General features: G+C 32.2%; 1 protein-coding gene across 1 annotated transcript; it reads left to right on the top strand.

Moving 5' to 3' along the window:
* The first annotated feature begins 286 nt into the window (after positions 1–286).
* LOC123016286 (eukaryotic translation initiation factor 3 subunit B) lies at positions 287–8060 on the top strand. Its single transcript, XM_044416591.1, has 6 exons — positions 287–462; positions 685–1187; positions 1244–1476; positions 3541–4376; positions 7172–7474; positions 7682–8060. The coding sequence occupies exons 1-6, from the start codon at positions 327–329 to the stop codon at positions 7774–7776; spliced, it is 2106 nt and encodes a 701-aa protein (XP_044272526.1). The 5' UTR covers positions 287–326; the 3' UTR covers positions 7777–8060.
* The last annotated feature ends 5703 nt before the right edge of the window (positions 8061–13763 follow it).

The following is a 13763-nucleotide window of genomic DNA, read 5'->3' as shown; positions in this document are numbered from 1 at the left end:
AATTCTAAAATATTTATTTTAGTTTAATTAATTAGCRAATACATTAGCATATACTGGGACTTGTTTTTACAGAACCAAAGTCCTTGCCTMTAATGAACGGAAAAATGGTAAGTTTTTATTTTAATTTAACAAAATACCACTGTTTGTATCAAAAATTAATTTTTATGCAGAATACACATCACGATATTTAGATATAAAAATAAATTAATCTCTTAATATTAAAATAACTTATGAATTCTACGAAATTTGTTTTTGGCGCCTTGTTAAACTGTCATTTGAATTTCTCGCGCGCMCTTCTTTACCGGTCGACCCTCACGCGTGTCAAAATGGCGAAAAAGAAAGTCGACGACAAAAACACCCTAAACGGGAATAATACGAAGAATGAAAGCGATTTGTCGTCCAACGATGATGAACCAAACTTCAGCGATCCAGAGGGATACATCGACAACATCACCGATGAAGGTATTTCCTCAGAAACACACATTGAAAATGCACCCATAACCATGCTGTCACTTCAATTTCAWCTCGCATTTTWCAAAAAACTAACGAAGTAAACAACGAATTGTCTTTGTATTTAGTGAATGTGGGTCGAGTTTTAGCGATTTTGGCAAAAGTAAATCGCTGAAGTGGCAACATATGCCTGTCGGGAAAGTAAGGTTAGGATCACTTTCATTTTCGTTTCAGAGCTCTTGGGTGACATTTTGAATCAAAAACCGAAGGAGACTGATGGGGTTGAGAGCGTGATTGTCGTCGATGGTGTCCCACAAGTTGGACCTGACCGTATCGAGAAATTGAAGTCCGTTATTAATAAAATTTTCGTCAAATTTGGAACTATAGTCAATGAATACTATCCAGTCAACGAAAATGGACACACCAAGGGCTACATTTTCTTAGAATACTCTTCACCAGTCAATGCAGCTGAAGCCGTGAAGCTGACCAATAATTTCAAGCTTGATAAGCAACACACTTTTCAAGTCAACCTCTTTACTGACTTTAGTAAATATGAATCGATACCGGAAGAGTGGGACCCCCCTAAGCCGCAGCCCTACGAAGGTCAGGGTGACGTGCACCATTATTTGCTTGAACCTGATGCTTATGATCAGTTTGCGGTTGTCTTGGGACAAGGACAGTCTGTTCAAATATGGCAAAATACGCAACCTGACCCTTCTTTACTGGAGGAGAGACATGTAATTTTATGATCTTTTGATTTTGGTTTTTAATTCATTTTACGCTTTTTGTACAGGCTTGGACACATGCTTATATTAAATGGTCTCCATTGGGTACKTATTTAGCCACTTTTCATAAGCAAGGCATCGCATTATGGGTGGGTCAGAAGTTTACTCAATACAAAAGGTATGCCCATGCGAATGCACAATTTATTGATTTTTCGCCGTGCGAGAAGTATTTGGTGACGTATTCGCCTCAGGGAGATCCGCAGCATCCGGCACAGAAAGGGATCATCATTTGGGATATTAGGTAATATAATTTTGCTATAAAGACTTGAAGAGATTGGGAAATAATTAAAAAAATTCAGTACACTGAAATTTTATTACATAAATTTTAATTTGTTTTCTTTAAAAAAGGTTTATGGGTAAGTGAATAGTTTTTTGTTAAACATATTCCATTATAACCATATATTATTTACCTAAAGTATTGTAAAATATGCTTTTGTGCATACATTTGGTTTTAAATATTCCATGAGGTCTTTCTATGGTTTTATATTTCTTTTAAAATACTATGAAGGAAATTACAAATTACATATTGTTAATGTGATATGTGTAACTATTACAAAAAGGTATTATTTTACACTTTGGTTTTGTTATATACAAATTACTTATTTTATTTACTGTTCTTTASATTCCACTTGATTTAYCGCTCCTGTATATTATTTTTACCTCTAGCGAGTCTAGTACGATAACTCTCCGTTAGTGTAATTTATGTTATGGTTGTTTATGAAGGAGCATTTCATAAATTTTAAACTTTTCGAATATTTGCAGCTCGTTGAAAATTTACATAAACATACTACGTAAAATATTGCTTATCTATCTTCCTGTTATAGTTTACTAAAATTTCAGTGTAACGTATAAGAATAATATTGAAACGTAATATCGCGCCAAATAATTTTATTAATGTTGATTTCGTTACTCTTTCTTTCTGGTGTTGCATTTTATAAATATACACAGTTATAATAATGACAATAATGAATCATTATTATGTTGTGCATGATAGCAATCAAATTATAGCATCTTTGTTTTAATTAAATGAACTGAAAATTTTGGTGTCTAATTTATCAACATATTTGTATCTTAAAAGGCAAAAATATGGCATTCTCACTCTCAGATTTATTAATAAAATACACAAAACAAGTTTGGAGGAGAAAGTGAATTCATTATAGTTCAAACCCCGTTATAGATTACTGAATAAATAAAAAATACCTTACTTTTAACCTAAAACCTAAATGAAACACTAGAACTTTTTTGTTTGTTAATTTAGTTAAGAATGATTAACTGATTAATTTAAGTTATTGAGCAAAGGCAAAATGCTTTAGTGTAAATTTTAAATGGAGTATATTAAAAATTTAAAAAATAAAGGATTTAAAATAATTACAATAGACAATTTTATGACATAATGAATATTCTTTCTGCAATAGTCACCGTTTTGAATACAGAACAAGCTAAAATGAATCAAATTATTACAAAAGAAGTTCAAAAACTTATAATAATAAATTATAGTAATAAATTGGGAAAAAGCTATTAAAAATACAAGCGAAATATCTATAAATTGTATACAGGGTGTGGCAGAACTCGCGCCCTAGAGAAAACTGCCATGTAAGGTAAGATACCAGGAACATTAAAAAAATTTCGAAGTTATGAGAGTTTAAATTTTGCACATTGACTATTTATTTCTGTTAGAAAAATACTTTTCCAAGTTTTTTTGCTACAAGCTATTAGAAGTGGAAACAAGGAAGCTGTAGCCTAAATTGTATCTCTGTTTAATGTTATTTGTGGCTTTTATTGGCAAAATTTTTGTACCTTTAAATAATTATGAAAAAACATATACAAGATCATCAGTATCATTAAAAAAAAAGTCAAATGTCAAAAAATAAATGTCAAATTTTTTTGGCAGATAGAATTTTTTTCATGTTCCTGGTATCTTCTCTTACTTGAAATTTTTCTCGGGGGCGCGAGTTCTGGGGCAACCTGTATGTTAATATTTAAAAATTATTTTCTTAATTTTTGTATTTGGTGACTATTATTTATTTTGGCCTTTAGCATACAAACTTGACCATTTAACACTTACTGTTAACGTGAGAAAATACTAAAAGCCTAAAATATGAAAGTTAAAATAAAAAACAGCAATCAAAAGGAAAATAATTTAAGTTTAACGTTTATTCAACTTTACGACTTTGCTTTTTGTGCGTTTCAAACTCTATAAGCTAGAGAATATTGCCATTAATTTGAACGGGACTAAAATGTGTAAAAACTAGCAAATTTTTATATTATTTCTTTGAAAACAAGTGGTCTTCACTAATTGTTGCAGAACCGGTCAAGAAAAACGTTCTTTCAACCCCGAAGGTCCATCCTCATGGCCGATTTTCCGCTGGTCTCACGATGATAAATACTTCGGTCGTGTGGGCAACGACGTTCTCTCCATCTACGAAACACCATCGTTCGGTCTTCTCGAAAAGAAATCGATTAAAATAAGCGGTATCCGAGACTTCAATTGGTCGCCTACCGACAACATCGTCGCCTATTGGGTGGCTGAAGACAAAGACGTTCCAGCCAGCGTAACTCTTCTCGAAATTCCGAACCGTAACGAAATCCGCAAGAAAAACCTCTTCAACGTGGCAGATTGTAAGATCCACTGGCAAAAATCCGGCGACTATCTGTGCGTAAAAGTCGACCGTTATTCCAAAGTTCGTAAAGAGAAAAACGAGACGAAATACAGCGGAATGTACTGCAACTTTGAGATCTTCCACATGAGGGAAAAGCAGATTCCGGTGGATAGCGTCGAGAGTAAGGAACCCATCCAGGCGTTCGCTTGGGAACCGGTGGGATCGAAGTTTGCGGTCATACATGGCGAATCGCCGAATATTAATGTCAGTTTTTACGAAGTGAGAGTGGGCCAAGCGCCGATTCTTCTCAAGAAGTTCGATAAGAGAGCGTGTAATCATCTGTTTTGGTCGCCCGGAGGACAGTTCATTGTTTTGGCGGGGTTGGGGTCGAACGGCGGAGGCTCATTGGAGTTTGTTGATACGCATGAGTTTTTGGTTATGAATACGACGGACCATTTCCAAATGTCGGACGTCGAATGGGATCCGACGGGGAGATATGTCACGACRTCTGTTTCGTACTGGAAGACCAAAGTAGATACAGGTGGGTTTTTGGAAGTGATTTATAAAATACAGGTGTTTCGTTTTCATTGTTACAAATTTGAATAGACAAAAGTTTGTGTGTCAAAAAATACCATGCAAAAGAGCTACACCCCATGAAAGGGGTGCGTTTTTTTAAATGGGGTTTTTCTACTATTTCAGAATAGATCAAATTACAAATGTTGATACAAATGATAACCTTTAAACACCTGAGCGAATTCAAAGATCAAATTTCGAAAATTTTATTTAGTGGTGTCCTAAACTGGATGAGTTTAGAGTAAAACGTATTTAATTGTAAATTTTTATGCTGTGCAGGTTCTAATATAAATTTTAAAATGATTTTACTCAAAAAGGGTAAGTTTATCGAAAAAAACGCAAAAGACCTCTTTTGTTTGTTGCAAGAAACTACAACCAAAATAGTTGGAGTACTTTCTTCTGAAATATTGGACAAAATCTATTAAAACATGCACCCTTTTAGGGAGTGTGCTCCGTTACATATTATTTTTCGATATACAGAGTGTTCGGTCCAAGTCGCCCCGGCTGATAACACCTAAACTTACTTCTCTTTTTCAAAAAGTAAATATTTAAGTAATAATATTCATTCTTGTCTTTGTTAGTAAATGTATCAAATTTTTTTAGCACATCCGGTGTTGCCGGAAATTCTACCAAATTTAGTTTGTCAAATGGAACACCTATGTTTTTTTCCTCGAAACAATAATAATTAACATGAAAGATACGATAAACCACTATTTATTACATTTTGCGTAACACAATGCAATCAGGAATGCAAAGGAAATTTTTATCTTAAAATGGAACACCCTTATATGAAATCCTATAAAAAATTAGTATAAATTAATACAGTAAAACCTCTAATCCGAACTAATTTTTACAACGGATTCTTTGGAACATTGATTTTTCGGAGACTTACTAAACTTTTTTTAAGTAAAACGAGTAAGTAACTAGGAGTAAAATACAACGTGAACAAAAAGTATGAAACCAAGCAGTACTGTAAAAATGAGATTATGTTTTGAGAATAAAATTCTGTTTTGTTTTTGAATTTCGCGATTTTTTTAATGGCAAATAGTAGATAGTTGTAATCTTTATAGATCATAGCCTTTTAAAAATAAAGGGTTGCCTTTTGAAAAAACTAAAAATTTTGCAGAACTTAAAAACAAAACAAAAAATTCGAAAAATTTCATTTTTGAGAAATCTCGCATTTTTATAGTACTCTATCGTTTATCAATTAGTTTTTTTTTAACAGTAAATAGTTCAAGCAAAAAATGTTTCTGTTCACCTGGTATAAGTATCTAAAAAAATATCACAAAATATTCTTTTGAAAATTTGGATTACAACTAATAAAGATATGCTCTACACGATGGCAATGATGAAAAAAAATTACTCTTATGGTTTTTATTATTTCGATTTACTTCGAATTTCTTCGAACACTGTTCAAAGAAAAGTTTGCCTATATTCAATTTCAAATTTCATATTATTCTAAAGGGCAAGGTCATCCCTTTAGAATGGTCTTTATTTGAAGAAAATCGGCCTAATAGTTATTGAGTAATGATTTAAATTCATTTAAATTAGAAAAAAATTATTTAATTCAAAGTGTGTGGACTTTTTTTTAGTGCATTTAATTTGTCTCACTGAGGCGAACAAAATGACATAAAATTTGTCAAGTTGTCATGACTTGACTTTTTTTTTTGTCGCCTTGTGTTATTCCTCGTGAATCACCCTTTATACATAAAAATCAACATTGGCAATCAAAAAATTAATTTGTTTCTTTTTCTCTGTATGTGATTATTTTAAGATTGTTTCTATTATAATTTATGACTAATAAAAAATTTCTTTTAATATTTATTAATTTGCCGGAAAAATAATAATATATTTATTTTTTATGTTTGGTTGCTAAAAAGTCGTATGGTGTAAAAAAATTTAAAAAAGAATGGTAAATTAACTAAGAGAAAGCTATTTTTTGTGTGTGTAACTTACTCAGACTTCATTAGTGTCTTTACCTACTCCTAAAACAATTCTAATATCATACAGGAAAAATGATGATTCAACTTAACTCAAGTATCATTACTGAATTCTTCATACGTTTTGTAAAATGAACAAATTTAGTCAAACATACTTCTAATGTACAGGGTGAATTAGTCAAGACGACTAGCATTATAGATTTTCCTTTAAAAATCAAATTGCAATAAGTTCTAATAACCGTGGATAAAATTGTTTTTTTTTGTGATTGCAAAAAAAACACAAATTGTCAAAAACCAAATTGTCAAATTTCTCAGAGATTTACATAGTGTGAAAAAGGTTGTTCCTAAAAATCCCAAAAAGGTTAGAAAACTATCAAAAGAAATGTATTTGATGGTCTTGCCAAATTACATTATAAAAAAAATCAATTTGCGTTTTTTTGCACTCAAGTGTATGTATTAAGTATATTCCCAAAAGGGCGAAACCGGTCTGCAGTTTGCTCGATGTATGATGTTATGCCTCTTTTTCACAAGTATATTCTAGTTAATAGTTAAATTATCTAAACTAAATTAGGGCGAGTCGCATACATTAATACTGCAGAATTTTTTTAACATTATTTCCATGTTCCTGGTATCTTATTTTACTTGTATTTTTTATTCTAGGGTGCGAGTTCTGAAACTCCCTGTATTTTAAAAACCTAGACATAAAATAATCGAGATTGCACTGTAATAATATATATATATATAAATTCAAATTTAGATTAATTCAAAAAGCAGCCATGACTTTTTATTTCTTGTTTAAATAATCTAAAAATTCCTTTTCCAGGTTATTGGATTTGGTCTTTCCAAGGAAAGATTCTGAAACGTGTTAATTTGGAAAAATTTGCTCAGTTGTTGTGGCGACCACGACCTGCGACTTTGTTGTCTGAAGAGAAACAGAAAGAAATCAAGAAGAACCTCAAAAAGTATTATGCACAGTTTGAGAGCAAGGACAGAATGAGACAATCGAAAGCTTCGAAGGAACTTATTGAAAAACGTGCCGCTTTAATGAAAGAATTTAACGAATACAGGAGTAAAAGGATTAAGGAATATAACGAGAATAAACAAAGACGACTTCAACTTAGAAATAGTGAGTATTTTATTTTTTCTTTGGAAGTTGGTTACCCTGATTTTTTGCTGACACGCTGATGTGTAGTGTGGATAGTTATACGCTCAGGGAAAATTAAAACATGCTTTTACATTGAAGTGCAGTATATTAAATTATGCACTGTTGGCAAAAACATGTAACAAAATTTAATAATTTTTCTAGAATTTTGTGACATTTCATATTTTTCAGATATTGATACTGATGAATTAGATGCCGACCCACAAAACGTAGAAGAAGAAATTGTAGAATTCTTTATCAAAGAAGAAACAACTATTCTGGATTAAGACAATTGAGGTTAAAGTGTTGGTTCCTGTGTGCATTTAAATTGTGCACGGGAATTTGTTGTGACTGTGAATTTAATAAACAGCCTTACATAAGAGAAAATTTACACTTGTTGTGTTTTATCTTATTTTATACAATAGTAAGTTTTCGTTTAATCCTCTTCTCTTGTCAGCTGCCATTATATTTTAATTTTTTTTATTCTAATTAGGTGGGTCATTTTTAACCATGTACAATACTAATCTCAACTGTCTGTTGGTTATTTGCAAAATAAATTTTCATATGACAATTGACTTTCTTTTTCTAAGCTCACCACAAGTAGCGACATCTWGCTATCACTTTCTAGCTTTATAATTTGTTGTCYAAGGATATAGGCTGTATAAAGTTGGTGGAAAATTCTAGGTCCGTTCCAGCAGGGTTGCCATCAATTTTCTCATATACAAGTCCATAAAAATGTCAGCAGAACTAGGGTGCCCGGTCACTATGATTTACTAAGGAATGGTGCATTGCTGACAATATAAAAATGCTGTATCAAGTTGTCGGTGTGATCCGAGACACGTGCTGCTAAAGAAAATAATAAAATACATAAAAGGTTGATCGGTTTTATAGCGCGTAAAAGATACTTTTGGATAACATGATATCCCTTGTGTTGCACGATTCCAAAAAAATGTGTTTGTGGTGCGTGTTTGAGTGGTAGAAAATCGATGCGATTTGTTATAAAATTGAATTTTTTGTGAAATATGTGATACATGGAAATGGAGGGATGACAATACAACACATTTTTTATCCACTTTTTGATGTAAATTGAGAATTCATAACGACACATATGTCGTTAGAAATAAAATGAAAACAATTTTAAAATTCTCACTCTATCCCTTCACGTCATTCGTCACTTCTTCGTTATTTCGTCATCATGTTTGAAATGTTGTTATCGTTATTGTTTTCAATTTAGTTCAACCTACCGCGAATAAAATAATAAACAGAGTTGCTCTTGCCGTTTAGCTCCTGATGGCTATTATCCTCGTCCTGTAGTTCAGGGAAAATGCAGAAAACGGAGTGATATATCCGGAACGAAATTGTCGTTGGAGGGCTTTGTTTATGCGACTCACCGGTAAAAAGCGGGTCGCTTATCTTAAGATTTCGCATTTATGGGACCTCCTCGTCGCGGTTTATGGTTGTTTTTATGAGCGGGYTCTAAGTAGGCCTCTGTACTGCAATGGGTAGCCGGAAAATTGCCTTCTTCTGCTTATATATAACATTGCAAGGACCGACGTGGATATCCGGAGTATGACCTCGCAGGATTTACTCGTCCACCATCATATTGTGTGTTTATGCAGGACGGATTTTACAAAGGAAAGCTAACAGGATGGAATATGAGGCCGTGTGGGATTTTATTGCCGGATTTACAAATTTTGGCTTATTAGCYCTGGGATATTTTGTATCTTTTTTACAGTCACAGCAGCAACCTTGAACYGATGATAAACATCTAAATAATTTGATGGTTTTATTGATACACATTCATAACATAATTACCCCAAATAGGCTTTGCTTTTTATTTCGAAATCATCTAAGATTAGCCCGGGCAAATTAGCTTAAAAAATAGGGGTCAGGTTACAATAATTCGCATAAAGCTGAAAATTGGTACGAATGTTGGGAACCCGATTATAAAAGAAATGTGAAAAGTCCCCATCGATCCCACATCTGCAAAAAAAAGTTATTCAAGGTCAAAGGTTGCGAAAATGGGTTTTTCGCATTTTTCAGCCAAACGGTTGTTTTTCATAAAAATACATTAGACAAAAATTGTAGAGCATGCAATTCTCTCAAAACAATCCAACTTTTTTGTAGCCACATTTGGCATTACACCCTTTTTTGCAATTGCAAAAAATTGTATGAAGGAGTTTTTCCGGTGCAGGTGGGAGTAAAGTCTGAATTGGGTCCAATGTATTATTAACTAATTTCCAACCCCAGTCTTCTGGGTCCAGTTTATTACCAAGCCACACTTGAACTTGATAATATACCCGAAATAGATGTTGCTGAGCAGAAGCAGAGGGTGGGGAAAGACATGCCAATTGCACTCGTTTTTTGTTCAGAGTATTTTTTAAAAGAGATATGTATCGAAACTTATCTAAGCAGGTAATTGTTTTAGAAGCTCCGTACACAGAAAAAAGAAAGCGAATTCCGCTGATGATTACAACTTCTGGAGTAGAATTACTATTTTGAAAAACTTCACCACAATTAACTAAGTCTTATTGAGTTATGGGTATTTGAATTATTACAAAAGTAACCTTAAAATTTTATGGTTTGTTAATTTTTTTTTCAAAATTTTAAAACACTTAAAGAAAGATCTAAACTTTCTCTTTCAAACGCCAAAAAAACGAATTCGAAATTTTAAAAAATAGTAGAGTTACCGGTTTTTAAAGTGGAAGATGCAAATCCAAAAATTTTTGAAAAACTCCAAATATTTCGAAAACGGCTAAATTTAGGTATAGGAAAAGCTGATGAAAATTCCCTTAAAACAACCCGATTAATCCAAAAACGCAGTAAAAAATATACCTTTCCATTTAAAATAAGAATGTTGAGACCGACTTCCGGTATAAGCGGAAGTGCCGCCATCTTGAAAATATTTTCATTTAGGAGGACTTAATGGTTTATTGCTATGTACCAATTTTCAAATAAATACGATTATTCCAACTCCCAATAATAATTATGAATAATTAATTAATTAATTTAATTAATAAATTCGTATTTGAATCTCAATTATCATGACAATAAAGTACAAACTACAGTGAATTTCTGTAAATTCACGGAAAAAGGGAGGACGAAATTCACTGTCCATCACTGTACAAAGAAACTTTCCGGAAAATTTCAAGCGACGGTCCTGGATTGGAAACATTATTACTTTTGGAAAGTAATTTATTACCATTACTAATTAAGTACCTTTTTCAAAATGTAATTCTTTACTCATTAGGTACTAAACACAATGCTGGTAATTTCAAATTTGTTTTCCTCATTTCGCCTAGTAAAATTTGTCCAATTTGTTTAATACTTTATTTTTGCTCCTTCACAAACACAAAGTCAGTACGTAAGTACAATTTATCGTTATTTGATTTACCAAGAAAGAAAGACATTTCCAACTACATAATAAGTAATAATAATAATAACATAATAATAATCTTTATCAGCAAACGTCACAATAGTGACCACTTTTATTACTAAATGTCACAAGTAAAAGTTTTATCTTTCAGGCGGCATAGGGTAACAACTCTGTATTTTTGCTTAAGCGTTTTTACTTTTACCATGACATTTACCAATGTTTTTTCTTTTGCTGCTTTAGCAATTTCTGCAGAGGTATATTGTAAATCATTCGACATTTTGCACTACTAACTGCACTAGTTAAATTAATAAACACTTTCGAAAATCTCAACACAAATTCCGATACTGATGTTTGTTGGTTTATCAAAGCGTTGTTTTTTAACAACATTTTTGCAAATTATACTTTTAGGTAGGTACTTTATGTTTCTAATGATGCTGAAGCAGGGAAATGATTCTCTATCTGTATATAAGTAGTTTGTAATAAAGCAAATTTTACATAAAGAATGAGTCAGTCACATTGCATGCATTCCAACATTTGGCTGTTGTTTTTTTCTTGAAATTCACATTCTTCACGTGATTTCAGTTGTAGGTATATTCAATTACAAATTGTGTTATTGAGAACGAACTTTATTTAGTACACAGCTCGCGAAGTCGTATCAAAACTTAGTAATTTAATTAGAAAGAGTTGAAATAGTTGTCGAACAGATCATTTTCCTCGGCTCAAGGAAATTTTATCAGTGCAAAGTTGCGATGTGAATATGAAAATATCGCGGAACTAATTAAAGTGCTTTAAAATCACTTCGCGAGGGCGTCTTTATAAAAAAAAACCCAACGAACTTTGCATTTCATATAACTTACTCCCTGATTTTTATTGCGTAAAAGAAAACTTGGAAAGTAGGAAAAAAGTTGGGCCTCCTCAGATCTCAGAATGTTTTTAAAAAGAAAATGTTTAGCATTCATAAGTTGAGTCGTGGAGGTTGACGCTGCATATCTAAAGCCTTTCGTATACGAAGTTTAAATATAATTTTTAAATTATATTTTTGTCTTAAGTTTTATAGCGAAAATAGACTAAAAAGTAAAAAATAGTAATGCATTCGACCGCTGGGAATGCTGTTATCCTCAAACTACTTATAACATAAAAAGTTTCTTTTTCTCTTTTCTAAGAGATAATTAGATGCGACGTTCTAGCAGGAGGAATCGGTCGTGAGCTGCTGTTTGGGAGCGGTCGACGAAACTTCCACTCCGAAATATTATCCGTGGGCTGAACACAAGTGTAGACAATAAGACGAAATTGAAAAGTTGCCACTACTTGTCACGTAGAGCTCCGATATTAAAGAGAAGCGTCGTGACGACGGCTAATTTTCAATTTCGGCTCCTAACTAGACGCTTTAAATGCTAATTGAAGTTCTTGCCTTTTCTTCGAGCTTTATTGTTGCGACTACAATTGCCTCCAGTTTAATATCCGCATTAGAGGTGCTTCCAGTTGCAACACGGCTCAGATTCTTACATCGTTCCATAATTAAACCAAAATCCTACACACACACACACGTCCTGACTTGAAACGCCTACATACAGGGTGTGTCAGAACTCGCGCCCCAAAGAAAAATTTGAACTAAGATAAGATACCAGAAACATGGAAAAATGTTTAAAAAATTCTATTTGACATTTATTTTTTGACATTTCACATTTTTATATCTATTTAATTATACTGATTGTGATGATCTTATACAGGGCTGCGCTAGAACTCGCGCCTCAGAGAAAAATGCCATATAAGGTAGGATACCAAGAGCATGGAAAAAATGTTAAAAAAATTTTATTTATAAAAATTTCGAAGTTATGAGGGTTTAAATTTTGCACTTTGACTCTATTACTGTTGGAAAAATAAATGTCAAAATTTTTTGACTGATAGAATTTTTTAAACATTTTTTTCGTGTTCCTGGTATCTTACCTTACTTGAAAATTTTCTCTGGGGCGCGAGTTCTGGCGCACCCAGTATATTTTTTTTTATTATTTACTAAACGTACAAAAATTTTATCAATAAAAGCCACAAATAACATTAAACAGAGTTACAATTTAGGATACAGCTTTCTTGTTTCCTCTTCTAACAGCTTGTAGCAAGAAAACTTGAAAAATTAATTTTCCAACAGAAGCAAAGTCAAAGTGCAAAATTTAAATTCTCATAATTCAAAATTTTTAAGTATGGATAGAATTTTTTTAACATATTTTTCATGTTCCTGGTATTTTATCTTATAACATGACATTTTTCTCTGTGGCGCAAGTTCTGGCTCACCCGGTAGACAATATGAAAAAAAAATCGAACAAAATTTTAGAAGAGTGAGAAAAAGTAACAATTTAGTCAGAGTAGACAGCATTTTTGTCAAAGTGGAAAAAAAGTTAGGGACATTGATGTTTCAATATCAATAATTAAAATTTGCGGAATGCATGACTGTTCAAGTAATTACTTCGACCACTTTTTAAATACCTATGAAAACAAAATTAACAAAAAAACCTAACTTGATGGAGAATTTTGGTGATCATTTTTAGATTTTCAGTATAAACGATATAGGTATATTTATCAATGTTAGATTTTTTTAATATCGTTTAGTGTGATTATTGACATTTATCACAAAATTAAAGTGATTTTCATACACTAAAAGCGACAAAGGTATGCCCTAACTATAACAGCGACAAAATGGAACCTAACTTTTGAAAGCATCTGAATCTAGTAGTACTTTCCATTAAATTAAATAAACTAATTTACACCTTATTTGCTAATTTAGTGATTTACGTATTCATTGTCTTACCGAATTACACTCAAGCTTTTTTTTACGAAGAAAACTTGACATTTCTAATTCGAGTTTTGTTTCCTTTAGGCAATTTCACTCAAAAAACTGCCAGA

Source organism: Tribolium madens, unplaced genomic scaffold (genome assembly GCF_015345945.1).
Source record: "Tribolium madens isolate multiple individuals breed KSU strain unplaced genomic scaffold, Tmad_KSU_1.1 Scaffold_1;HRSCAF=32;Tcas5.2_LG8, whole genome shotgun sequence".
Taxonomy (NCBI): Eukaryota; Metazoa; Arthropoda; class Insecta; order Coleoptera; family Tenebrionidae; genus Tribolium; species Tribolium madens.
The sequence above is the reverse complement of the archived record's forward strand: the minus strand, read 5'-3'. Positions and strand labels throughout refer to the sequence as shown.